General features: G+C 39.1%; 1 protein-coding gene across 1 annotated transcript in view; it reads left to right on the top strand.

The window, feature by feature from the left end:
* LOC124158558 overlaps positions 1–13,866 on the top strand; it is a 33,838-nt gene extending 19,972 nt beyond the window's left edge. The window contains exons 5-6 of the mRNA XM_046533711.1: positions 4,667–4,880; positions 12,373–13,866. Coding sequence (XP_046389667.1) covers positions 4,667–4,880; positions 12,373–12,426 — 268 coding nt within the window. The 3' untranslated portion in view covers positions 12,427–13,866. The remainder of the gene's footprint in view (positions 1–4,666; positions 4,881–12,372) is intronic.
* The last annotated feature ends 442 nt before the right edge of the window (positions 13,867–14,308 follow it).

Genomic DNA, 14,308 nt, shown 5'->3' with positions numbered 1-14,308 from the left:
TTTCCCTCGTTTACCCAGCATTCTACCCTCTAACGATGTTTTAAACATCCCCTCCCCCGCTCAGAACTCGCTCGAACCATACCTTCTGTCTCCTCCTATCTCATCTAGGAGAATTTTGATAAACACTTGCAATAATTCTTTGATTCCCCATGTCATTTCAATAAATTAATTTAACAATTTAATAATTCTTTTTTCCCCATTTATTTCGTCCTGGTTAGTTACTTCTTAATAATAAGTAATAATTCCCTCTTTGTTTTTACCGTACCAGTGTTACAGCACTGTTGCCTTTCTCAAATTTTGATTAAGTATAGCGCCATATTCATTAGGTTTAAGGCGAACTTTGAATACTCTGTATTTGGCTGAAGAATCCCGACCATATTCCTGGGTCCAGTCCAGGTCAAGGCGAGCTATCCTTTCTCCGTGTGACCGAGAGTGTGTAATCGAATGGATAATTATACCCTTCGTGGAAAATTGCATCCTTGGTTTAAATAATAAATTTATCTTTACTTCTTTTCATGTTTAAAAAAAAAACGGAAAATAATTCCCATCGTCTTTACGCTTCCTTTAGCTCTTGGGGTCTCCACAAGAAGCAAATAGGGATGAGAGCCCAGCCCAACTCCATGTATATTTGAGTATTCTTGCGTGTGGTGAAAGATAATTTGCTCACTTGTTTGCTTTTTTTCCACCTGAAAAAACCTCTTAGCTAGTTTTCTCGGTTTCCGAGAGCCAAGCGGTAAAATTATTTCCGTGAAAAAAGTTTTATCTTTGATGGCGACGCAGTAAACGCTTGATTCCGCAAAATCACCGTGATGGCTGATTATTGTACGGTGGCGAGTCGCCTTTGGCAATTTATGCAAGCAATTTGTTATTTAGCAATCGGTAGACATGCGTGGAATAGGGGACTGATCGAATGAAATTTATTGACTTATTTCCCAAATTAAAAGCATGAAACTTCATTTTCAAGCCCTTATCACAGGAAAATTTCGCGTGGAATAATAATTTGTTATTCTGAAAATGATTCAAATACTTGGTTTGCTCTAAAAATTAAATGTTTATGTGATAAGTTAACACTTAGTTATAAATCAGCTGGTTTCCCGTTTTAGAGTTTGTAGATACTACCAGGCGAAATTATAATGGGTGTCCATCTGTAATTATTAATTGTGCTGCTGCCTTCGAAATCTGTATAATGTGACTTATTTTGATTTCTTTTCATTTATTTAACATGGAGATCCATAAATTAACTTCCGTCATCTTCCAGTTTATTTGGTCAAAATAAATTTGGGTAGGTATTACTATTAATAATTTTTACAACCGTTGAATTGATTTTAATTAATAGTTAAAATCTCAAGCATTGTATTCAACTATTGAATTTAATTAAAAAATTACCTGTTCCACATCTAAATTGCCTTATTTAGGTACATGCGTAAAACATTATAGGACTCGTTAGTTCATGTACTCTTCAGGTATTTTAAATGGAAATGTGTAAAAGATACTACGCATTAAGTGTTTTGTACGTGTTAATTAAGTGTTGAACCGAAAATAGAGCAGAGAGAAAGAACTAAAAGTTATTAAGACTATTAAATTATAATAAATGTATGCCTCATTTTTGCGTTTTTTTTTCATTAAATTGCTAGTAAACAATTATGCCATACCAAATATTCTTGCTTATATTATTGCCAAAGGACCGTTTAAAATTTTAAGGGACTTTTATTTTAATTGGTAAAAATTTATATAATTGTTTTTTATCTTATTTGTGTACTTTTCCACTGAAAAAACTTCGATAGTTCTTAAATTTTCCCGGTTTGTGAACGATAACAGATTTCTTCTGGACTAGGAAGAATTCAGACTGGTGAGACATTTGAAATGACTTGGATATGTTATCGGTTTCAAAGAACGAGCGTTAAATGAAAATGAATTGAGTCCAAGATATCCATTTCGGTGAAATGCTCAAGGTGAATCAACTCGCATATCTCGAGTCAGATAAGTCATCGGCCGCGTTAGGGCGCTGGAAAAAAACTCACACCCACAAAAAGTGGATGTGATTAAACAGAATTAATCCCAAACTTATCTCGAAGCACCAATTGTGATCCTATTCTTTTTTATTTCCCAAATATAACCAAGCAAATCTCCATGAATTTCCTCTGAGCGTATTCAGCTTGCATACTTTTTACCACGTTTTACTCATATTTCATGTTCATATCGGTAAAGCAGTCATTTTGCCTTTAATTGCCATAACTTAATTAAATAATACCGTAGGTATATCAAGTAGGTATCGCAGGTATAAAAACTGATTGCATTATACCGTCTTTCAGCCAATCAGAACGCACGGCCGCTAACAGCGATCGTAACGCCACGCTTGGCTTTTAATTGAATGACAGTTGGAAATACGGAAAGTGAATGAATAAGCGATGGAAAAAGGGGCGGTGGGAATGAACGTGTGAAACAGAAAATGATGCGTTGAGCGATCACTCTTTTGATTCGTGAAAACCTATCGCTGGAGCTATCATTCTGAGGGACGGAAAAATGATTCGGGCTTCATTCTTTTCATCGGGAAAAAACACTCTGTGTTCTGAAATAACTTTTCTGAAACAGCGTATACATATTCTCTCTTTATTGAAATGTCCTCGGTGAAACTCCGACTTTGTCACTAAGTTCCACCCTTTGACCACGGAAAAAATCTGTCGAGAATTCAAACGTGGTATAGAATTTAAAATAAGGGGATGGAAACTTCATTCTGGTGTACTAGTTACTGTCAAGCCCAGTCCTCCTTATTGATCGACTGCATATTAGCTTAGTGTTAACGAGCTATATCGGGGCCGTTTTCACACGCTACGACAATGCCGGTGCCCGAGCCAGAACTGGCGTCTGATGCAGTGTAGTCAAGTACTTTTTAGTCAATACTTTTTACACGATGTGAGCGTTAGGGACACGAATATTACAAATAAGTTCCTCAAATCGTGACGTCACCCAGCGCGCATTTATACGGGTTTACGAAATTCGCCACTCGCGTCGCTGTTGGGCAGCACTATCCTAATTTCACGGAGAAATGAGCCTTAATCAGGGCTGGTAAGCAAAATTTGTATTCCTGATGATGTGATCTAACAAATATATGACTTTTCAATGCTATTCTTCACAATTGCAAATATGTACTGTACTGCAAAATATTGGATAGAAGTGGATCGCCCCGCACTCACTGCTGCGCTGCGGGAATTTTTGAAAACTGATTAAAAAGCGACCGAAGTGGCCACATAAATCAATCTCCTATGGAATAGAATGGGGCCTCCCCTATGCAGTTCCCATGACCCGAATGTATGTACATATTGTCGGCGCCGACAAGTGCTGCCGGTAATAGCGTTGGAGCCGGTGCTGTCACCGCCTCTCGATTTCCGGATGCACGCTTTCACACGCATATATGACTTTACTGCCGGAGAAGTGATTTAACGATCAGATAACAACTTTACAACGCCCGAAATCAAATTAGCGAGCGGTAACGGCAATGCCGGTGTAAGCGAAAACAGTGCACGGTGGGTTCTTGGTACGGCGTGTGTATGCAAACGAACTTGAGTTAATTGACAAAATTATTAGCAGTATGTGCAACCCGCACAACACAAAACACCTCCACCCTCTTAATTAAAGGAAATTTCTGGCTACGTTCCTGAAATGATCCAATGATTCTTCTTATAGACTGTTGAATTCGTAGAAGCAATGGAGGTGTATGTATACAATTGGTATTGTTGCCAGGGATGTCAAGTGAAACAAAACGAAAATGTTTCGTTTCGACCTGGAGCGAAACGGAAATACGAGGCATGGGTTTAGTTTCGTTCCGACACGAAATTAAAATCACCAAGAAGTTTAGTTTCGACCCGGGACGAAACTTTACTCCCAGGAACGAAACTAAGTTAATTGAAACTCCGCTGCTCATAGTTAAGTTTCGATCCCAGAAGTCGAGTGGAGGGGATAAGAGGGAATAGTTTCGACCCATTACGTGTGACATACGTGTAGAGAGATTAAACATCGAGCTTAAAAATCGAATGACCAGGTTGTGTTCACCGTTCTCCTGCTCGCGGTGGTAAAAATATAAGTGCCCAATGCATCTAATCTACATCTACATCTACATAATACCCCGCAAGCCGCCTAAAAGGCGTGTGGCAGGGGGTGTTAGGACACCAGCCGTTTACAGCTAAAAAAAAAAAAATTAAGTGCTCAAACGAAGTTGGGACTAGCGTTTATTAAAGTCCTTTATGGTTCGGGGGAAAAACGAATTCGCATATCTATCCGTTCGGCAAAACATCTCTCTTAATTTATCACTTCTAATGGAGGAAGGCCGAATCCCTACTTCATTCAACCATACTTCGTACTCGGTGTGTGGTCGAAACTAAAGTGTTTTAAGATGAAGCACGTGATCCCTCCGGAGCGAAACATTATCTACGTTTCGTCCCAGAGTTTTAGTTTTGTTTCGACCCGAAGTAGTTGTGACTCCGATTTCGTCTCGACCATGAGTTCAGCTCTTCGGGTTTAAATTCATTTCGTTTCGTTTCTACATTTCGCTCCCGGGAACGAAACCATTGAAATTTTATTCGTCATGACTTCCGTTTAGTTTCTATTGCTATCCCTGATTGTAGTACATGGATTGTGTCATCACCTTGTGCTCTCTCTTGCCCACCAGGGCCCGCAGCAGCGAGTTGTTCACGTGGCCATGGCTGCAGTCCGAGATGCGCCGCTTCTTGCCTTTCGCACTCTGCACCAGCGTCACCACGGCGACCGTGGTCCTCGCAGAGTCATCGGACGCCCCCGACATGGACACCATGACTGAGGATCAACTCCTGGGCAAGGACCTCAATAACCCCTTCGCTCATCTAGTCAAGGCAAAGCTATACCAGGTGAGAGAATAAAAAACATTGCGTGGAGCTGCTAATTGACTGATATAAGATGTATAAGTGTGTTCTAAACCCAATTTAAATGGGAATTAAAGTCTCCGAATCCGGTTTTTCTTTGGGCAACCATCATTGGGGAGGAGAATTTGTGTTAACCTGTCCGAGGAAAGAATAAGACAAATTATCCATCCCGATGATGGTTTCCTAGCCGACAGAAAAAAAATATCGAAGACTTCAATTTCTATTTTAATTGCACTAGCTATAGAATATACACGTCTAGATTTAAGTCGAGAGACTGTCGATATCTTATAAAGATGAAACAGTTGTTTTATTTCCATAGATTTTATTTCTTAACCGACCTGATCTCGACAATATACCTACACTGTCATTATCAACGTCAATATATAATTGTATACTGTCGAAACCTAGGTCGGTTAAGAAATAAAATCTGTGGAAATAAAGCAACTGTTTTATCTTTACCATGATATCGATTCTCGATTTCCATAGGGTATCGTCTAAGACGTTAAACTCTACCTGAGAGACTGTTTTTGAAACTTTAAGGACGCCGATCATCGAAATCGGAAAATCTTTCGAAGCATGGAAAGCATTTTTACCGTCTTTCTGTCACCTTTTGAACGTGTTGGTAAAACTGAAAATTGAGCTCCGTTCTGATTTTTCCACCTCTAGTCTTGCAATTTCATGTTTCTTAGCGCAGTTTTACGATGATATCATCGTTTTTCCGTCAAAGTGTGCCGAATATCATTCGGTTCCTCCTCTCGTCAATCGCCTCGTCTTCCAAATTTATTTTACTGCCATTTCTGATGGTATTTGAAGAATTAGGGCACCCAATTTTTTATCCCAAATATATTCTTTGAATAATCGGTTGCGAAGTATTTAGTCCCAAGTTCTTAATAGGGATGGCAAAAAGTTATATAAAAGTGCTCCAAGTTATTCGATTAATTGGTGGACAATTAATAGATTATTTGATATTCGATTGTAGATTATGTAATTCAGTTAGCACGATTTTTTATTCAAAAACAATAAAAAACTTTGATATTTTTACAAACATTAACAAAATAAGTGACATGAAATTATTTATATTACTGCTACGATTGAAAAATACATACATTCTTTATTCTTGGTCATTTGAAATCTCCACATTAAAAACTCCTCCCCAACCCAAGAGTTCAGAAGCAATATTTTTGACTGCATTTTTGTGGTCAGTCTTTTTCTTTTTTTACAGGCCGTCGCTCTAGCCTTTGAGAACAATCGTTCAGTTGGTACGGAAGTACCTGTAAGGCAGCAGTAAGTTCATAAAGCGTGGGATAAATGAACTCCATTTCTTCCCATGATTCACCTTTATTTTGCTTCAGTCCTATAACTAAGGAATTGCTGTGCAACTACTTCTTTTTGTGAAGGAGACCCTTCTGTGTTCATTTATCTTGAGTCTTGATTATTTCAATCAATTGTATCAAAATCGATTAATCATTCAATTAATTGGTTACATATTATCATACCATTAATCGATTAATTGAAAGAGAAAAATCGATTATTTCCACCAAACGATTAATCGTTGCCATCCCTATGGAAACAGAGGAAAGCAAAGTTGATGGCATCTCTGGCGGATTTCATCCAGTAAAATGAGATGTAAACAGTATTTCGGTCCCCTCGTTTCCAGCGAACGTTTTCAGTACCTTTCCAAATAGGCTTCCGTGGATATTATGACGGTAGGCAGCGATTCCTCCGGGTTTTCTTCCGCGTTTATCCATTTTACTGGACAATATTTTGCCAACGTTCCAGTTGGACTGAAGTGGACCTGAGTAAGCCAAGTGGAGCGATGGCAAAATATTGTCCAGAAAATTGGATAAACGCGAAAGGAAACCCGGGAGAACTGCTGCCTACCGTTTCTAGTACCTCCCTGAGCGTTATGAGGTTGCCGCAGTTTGCGCGTTTTTGACATAATTTTTATTAACTTGCATCGCCCCTCTGTTTCAAGAACCTCGTTATTGATTTTTATCCACTTCCCATTGCCAGTTCGGCTTGAAATTATGCACACTTTTTGGCTTCTGATGGTAATACAATTTTCATTCATCAGAATTTGAATAGCGTCAATGCAAACGTATTAAAAAATGGTAGATAAACCTTTACAATACAAAAGATATATAATATACACTATTTGTGAAATGTCAAAAAAGATAAACAAGTATTTGTGAAAATTTTGTGTAAAAAAGATTTCTGATAGTGGGAAAAAAACATCAGGATAAGGGTGTAATATCCTTCAGCGAAAAAAAACCCACTGCAAAGAGTTCAAGAGGAATAAAAAAAGAAAAAATAACTATTTTCCCCACAAGTAGAAGTAGAATTCAATCACTCATCCTTGTCACTTGTCAATATTTTTCACCTTTCTGTTGTGGGCGAGGGTGTGACGTCATTATTTGTCTGTTAACTTCTTAACCAACACTTCAATTGCACTACCTCTAGCTCTTCAAAATAAAATTACTAGTTCGCCTTTCTTATTGCCTCGATCAGGTTCAATACTCCATCTTCGTATTATTCCAATCCCATTCATGAAACGCCCAATAATGCTATCGTAAATGAAGTTAGACCATTATTTACGAAAATAACATCACCTCCGAATTTATCTCGATATTCTGAAGCTTGATTAGATCCTGATATACTCATGCTTTCAGACTATCGAATATCTTCAGAGATAAAAGATTTATCTGGCGGGTGTTCTATTTTAATGTCTGTATTAACCAAAGAATTCTTTTAATCCGACATTCTCTTATGGCCGCTCGTGATACACAAGTCCTGCCTCCTTTTCGGCAAGCAAGCGAGTGGCGTGCGGAAATAGATATGAACGGCGGGGAATCGTGATCGGTCCATTGAAGTGCGCAGGAAGCAAAAGTCACTGCGGAAGAGGGCGATTTCCAGCCAAGGCTAATAAAATAAAGAGCGCGTGGAATTGCAAAACATGCCTTAAAAAAAAGGTCGAAACTGACAGTGCGACCTTCGAGTGAGCGAACGAACGTACCCTCTCTTCCTCCACGCCAATATTTCTTTTGTTGTGATGTCTTTCCCCACTTGCCATGCATGTATCCTTGGACTTCGTATTAACTGAATCATTCCCCTCCCCTCTCCCTTTAGATATGTAGCCAATGATATTTTGGTTTATTTTCTCGCGTATTTTTTCATTCATCTCTTGCCCTTTATTATCACGTGCGTCTTACAAACTTTTTCGACAATTTGCTGGTTGTTCGAGTCTCTGAAACGGTTCGTCTCTCATCGCGCCGATGTCGCGTATTGCCGTACTCGTGAGTCCAGTGACCCATCCCAACCAGCCAGTTTACATCAGCTCATGTCAACTCTTCAATAAAACGGTTTCCTTTGTAAGCCCCACCCCACCCCGTAGCCTACTCAAATTTCACGTAGTTCTCAACCAGTTGTAGCGTTCATGTCACCATTCTCCCGGGAATTTCAAATTGATAGGTTTCGATTCTTTCGCATAACCATTAGAAGAGTTATTCAATAGCTTCAGTGTCCATTGTTTAGGGGTTTAGCGATGCATATTTAGGCATCAGCAATGATCATACGATACGTGGTTTACATAAACAACGAATTTATTGCGCATATATTTGCTTGCGTTGGTGGTGTTAAGTGCGGTTAGTGCGAAAAGAAAAATTGTATGCATTACTTTGACATTTGAACAATGAAACAGATAAATTGCTGGTTAATACATTTTTATAAACTAGAATTTGGTTATTGGTAATTGACTGTGTTCTTTCCAATATCTTTTTATATATTTTTTAAATACCTAACTGGTATTTATTTTTTCTTTTGAATTGTTTTTTTTTTGTTTTTAGATGAATTCACAAATGCCGAAAACCACCTGTTTTGTTCCAAAGATGTTTTTTCAAGTACCTATGATGAGAAGGAGGTTTAGACATGGTCAGACTCGTAGAAGAGTGATTTTTTAGGCAGTGTATATGTGGTTGGGTTACTTGGGTCGTAGTCCTAAATGTCTGTAAGAAGTGTGTTATTAGTGCCCGTCAACATGATTTCAAATCTCGGATGCGTCGTCCTCTTCATAACCGTTCGCGTTTTCAAGTTTACGTAAAGGCAGGGGGGGTCGAGGGTGGTAAGGGGCCCTCGGATGGAACTCGTAATGGGGCCCTCATTATCAGGGTATTCGGGGGTCCTTCCCCGGAAAATTTTAGGAAATTGCATGCCTGGAAATGGATTTTGATGGTATTGTGGCTCTTAAAAAAAAAAAAACTAGGTAAAAGTTAATAAAACTAGCAATCTCGTCATAAAAAATACCTCCAAAAGTGAGAATTTCACAGTTTATAGAATTTAATCTTGTATAATGGTTCTGTTATATATTTTGTGAATTTCATCCTTGAAACTAAACTGAAATCTAAGAAAACTTCTAAAATAACGTTTTCGGATCGCCCTTTAAAAAAAGCATCAGGTCCTCTTTTATCTTTTGACACCTTTATTTTATTTATGTTTTATATAACATTTTTACCTGAGTATGTTGTAAATAAAGCCACTAATGAAAACATACAATTTTAATATTATAGTAATTGCAATTCAATTAATTTAATAATATATAATGTAATAATTGCAAAAAAACTTTGGTTCAAGTAATCAGGGTCTTTTTGTATTACACCATTCATAGATATACGCTTCACAACAGACGCCAGTGTTGTTGGGGCCCTCATAGGGATTGCCGATCAGACCGCCCCTGTGTAAAGGTTATATGTTTACGAGGGACGTTTTTTTTCTACCCCCGATGGGCCATGAACAGAAGACGAAATTGATTGATTGATTAAAAATTATTCCATAGGTAAATCTTGAGTACACTTGTGGTGACCTTTCGACATAATCGCCTCTGCGATTGAGGATTTGGTGGTGCCGGTGGACAAGCTTCCTTCGTAGGATGTTGCCGCCAATGTCGCCTAAAAATGTTGCCTTTGTCCTGAAGCTCATCGTCCGTTCGAAAACGCTTCCATCAAAGCCACGTCTTCATTTCAGCGTAAAGATGGAAGTCACTCGGCATTAGATCGGCATTGCACGGCGGGTGATCGAAAATTGAGATTGCTCAAATAGCAATTGGGCTGCATCAGCACTAAGATGACGGGTGTTGTCATGGATCAGAACACTTCCAGAAGTCAGCACGTCTCTTCTTTTGTTTTGAATGGGATTGGGCATAATTTTTCACTCTGTTTTACACTCTAGCCACAGTATATTTAAAAAGTTCTCTTTTATCGGTGTAAAGGTCAAGGCATGTCAATGCTGAAGACGTTCGGCGAGTTTTCTGGCTGTCTCTCCGTAGTGCACACTTGGAGAGAGAATCAATAGGGTGGTTTCCTATTTCTCTTTTATTGCCTAAATCGAAAGATTATTACTTCTGGAGTAAGTACTTCACGATTTTAGATTTTTAAATTATGACATCTATTTTTCGCGATTAAATGAAAAGTGGAAAATTTCAAGCCCGCGAAAACGCGACGGCTAAGTATGAATGCTGGGAAAATCCCGTGTGACGTCATTCTGGTTCCGGCTGCCGCCGTGTGAGACCACCTTGGTGCGAGGCTGTGAGCGCCGCTACGATTTAGCCTGCTAGCAGGTAGCGCTTGGCTTAAATAAGGATTATTAATGCCCTATCAAATGAAGGAAACTTTCCGACCACAGGCAGTTTTATTAGGTGATTATTAAGAAATGCTTTCCTGAGCTCTTTACCTCATGCATGCATTGGTAATCTCAGACTATTGAAAACTCCTGACTACCCGTATAGCACCTAGGTCCCTGTGACGTCACGTGGAGTGGCATCGCATGGGCGCCAGTCTGGCCTTTTTCAAATGAGGTTAAAATTGACCATTAACATTCGCCTAAACTGGGATTTCTAAAACAAAATAATTTGTATATTATGAATACACTAATGTTTGGTAACGATCCCAATCAATGCCTTTCGTTTTCTTAGATGAAGGAAACTATCCTATTGAGGCAGTGTTGTTGCTGAGATTGCCACTAACCTTAAACTAATAACTTACGGTCAGAAATGAATTGAGCGTGTAGTGCGGAGGACGCGCAGTCGCCCTATGCTCGCAGCACCCGCCTGTCGCTTGTTATGGTGTTTTTGCTGAGCTCTCGGAGGTTGAAAAAAAACGTCCCTCGTAGTTGTAAATGTCGGTTTATAACCGTCCGGCATGCATTCTTATCGGCTGAACGCGACCTTTGTCATTAATGCACGGAATCTGAAATAATATTGAATAACTTCAATTTTTTTATTATATTTTCGTGTTTTTTTTACCTCTCGCGTATCTTCTCCCTTACTGCAGGCTTCATTTGATATTTCACGGCCTCTTAGTAGCTATTTTTGAGTCCTTTTGGTCGGATTTGAAGGGAAAGTCGCACCGGTTCGTATTGCCCGAACGCCACCCTTGAGTATACATCGTACAAGCTCCGGCGGCTTCCTTACCATCGGTGTTCGGTCATTTGCATGGTAGCCTTTGCATTTGGGGAGGAACACAAAATAGACATGTCCCGTCATCCATTGCGGGGAGGCGACGACGGCCTTGGCAGGAAATTACGGATTGGCACGCTCCCGTCAATGGTGTCGCTCGCGGCCATCATCATTACGTCACCAGACCCATTCAATCTCAAGAGGCGGTTGTGCAACACGCTGTCCCTTAATTCTCTCTCTCCCTCTCCCGACTTGTGCCCTAGTGCTCCCGTTTCTTGCCGCCTTCTCTCCACCGCTCTAGCAAAAGCTCTCGTCCCCTCGTCTGCACGGCCTATCCGCGGACCACGCGGACGCTACGGCGATTGAAGAGAACTGTAGTCCACTCTTCGGAGTCCACCAGAGAACATCCGCCCTTTTTGCAATTTAGGGGGGAAAGTTTTACCTTCCCTCTCTTAATTGCAAAAAGAGCGGATGAGGTGGTCATGTTAATGATATATTGCGAAATATATGAGTTCATTTAACGAGGTTTTTTTTATTGATTCTTTGCTGCATTTGATAATTTAACCCTTTGTTAATAGATCCAATGTAAAAGACCTTCTTGACTGTTTTTGGATCTGATGCAAAACAAATCAATAAATGTCTCTGACTGCGTGAGATGTCCCTGCTATCTCTTGAGGGCCTTCCTTTTCGGAAATGCCTAACCTTCCCTCCCTTACTTGTCACTCGCTGAAAATTCTAGTGACACCTTTAATATATTAGCATGGTAGGAGATGCTATAGGTCAGTCACTCTTCCATCATTAAGGTGATATTTGTCATTTACTGATACTGTAGTCACTATGTAGCCATTAGAGGGGCTTGAAGCAGTGGCATATATGGGGGGCAAAGGGGGTGTGCGCCCCCCCCCCCCTTTGCAGCATTTCCCTCATGCTACAAAAAAGTTTTACACTAGGATTGACTGTCTTAAGAAATAATGTATTGCTTACAAATCACTTGTTGACCAACTCTCACGCTTGCAAATTACTCTATTCCAGGAGAGGCTTCGTGGTCTTTTGGATTTTTTCCTGGAGCAAGGAGTTTTCCAGTGATAACGTGTCCCCAGAGAGCTGGAGTGAGGTTTACTGCTGGCTCCAATGGGAGGTGCATTGGCCAGAATGTCCTTTGTTTGGATTCCTTCATGCCACTGCTGCCCTTATCATGTGCAGGGTGTGCACCTTGTCCAGTCGATTCCTTGTTCACAAACCCATGAGGGAAATGCCGCAGGATGGAAGTGCTCCTAGTTAGCATGGCTTGTGGTAGCACACCTTACTCACTCTCTCTATAGAACTTAGTCATTTCCAAGAAGTATGGTGCCACATATGGCAGTCACATGGTTCTTTGTGGATTGTTTGAATCAATATGCTGGGAATTTTTCATGATCAGTGAGGATAAAAGCCCTTTCATGGGTGTTTGCTTGTTGATTGATAGTCAAATATCCTCACCAGAACAGAGGCTGTAAAGCCCTAAAGTTATTTAGAAGAGGATAAAGGTGAAGCCATTCCATTGGATCTTGAATCAGTGATGGATCCATCAGGGCTTATTCAGGAAGAATTTGTTTTGAGGCTCTGAAACATCTGATAAACTTATCGTTATCGATGAACAATGCACCATATTTACTCATAGGTTGACAGGCAGATCCCCATTCATGAGTCCATTACAAAATTAATGATAGCATGCAATTTTTGTCACTCCACGGACCTAAAATTTGCCCATGTAGGGGAGGGTTAGGTTTACAGCATAAAACTTGAATAAAAGAGCTTTGACCAAGGGTCTGGAGTTGCTCTTGGTGGCCCTGGCTTTCCTTATCTTACTTACTACTTATCTTCCTCATCTTAGACCCCTTTCTTAGTTCAAGCATTAACATTTTTAAAATTATCCTCCTAATCCGGGATATTTCATGCCATTGATTTCTTTTCATTTCCTCGAAATCCAACTCAGTCAGTTTCCTGATTAACAATGTCTTTTAAGGTAGGTATTCTAAAACTCTATTTTCCAAAGCAGGTCACCCATTGATCTTCATCTTTTAAATATCTCATTTTTAGTTATAATTTCTTTCACTTGATTTATCTCTCATTGGCTCTTCTCGTCCACATGCTTCTAGCCTTCTAGACTATGCACAATTACATGGTAAAACATTTCTTAAAATACCTGATGATGACAGAAATTTTGAAGTATGAATCATTATTGGGTAAATTTTACAAGAAATCACAGTTATAAAAGTTATTATATTTAAGGATGAGTTGATTCAATGAAACCAAGCATCAAAATACTAGGTATACAGATGTGCGCCTCTTCTTCCAGTTAGAACCAAGATTTTTAACCAATTTTTTTTTACACTATCAAGCAACTATGTTAATTTTTTCATGATTGTGTTGCTTTAAAATGCATTTTTTATCATCATATTTTATTGATTTGCAATATGTGTCAAATGTAATCTTTTCAGTCTCTACTAAAATAATGAATAAATAGACCATATTTTTTTAAAATCATATAGGTAATTTGATAAGTAAATTTAGGCAATATTGTCTACATTGTCAATATTGTCTATATGCAAGTGTGAAGTGCCTGAGTGTGTGTGTACATATATGAGTGTGAAGTATCTGTATGAGTGTGATCCTTAGATAATTAGGCAATATTTGGAAGTTGACCATAAAATTATCCAAAAATCCAACTATTTTTTCCCAAATATAAGTTTTTTTACCAGATTAAAAGTGATTTTGTTCACAGTCAACCCAGGGGCATACTCAGGATCATAATTATGGGGGGGCAAGCCAAGTTGTGACATTTTTGCATGGAAAAGGTGAATGAAACCAACATTTTAAGAAAATTATAACAGCTCTTTATTAGTTCATGGGATTATTTCCTTGAAAAAATAGTTTTATTTTAGTTACATATCTTATGCCAATACATATAATTTTTCCTGGGTGTAAA

This window comes from Ischnura elegans, chromosome 5, assembly GCF_921293095.1.
Source record: "Ischnura elegans chromosome 5, ioIscEleg1.1, whole genome shotgun sequence".
Lineage (NCBI taxonomy): Eukaryota > Metazoa > Arthropoda > Insecta > Odonata > Coenagrionidae > Ischnura > Ischnura elegans.
The sequence above is the reverse complement of the archived record's forward strand: the minus strand, read 5'-3'. Positions and strand labels throughout refer to the sequence as shown.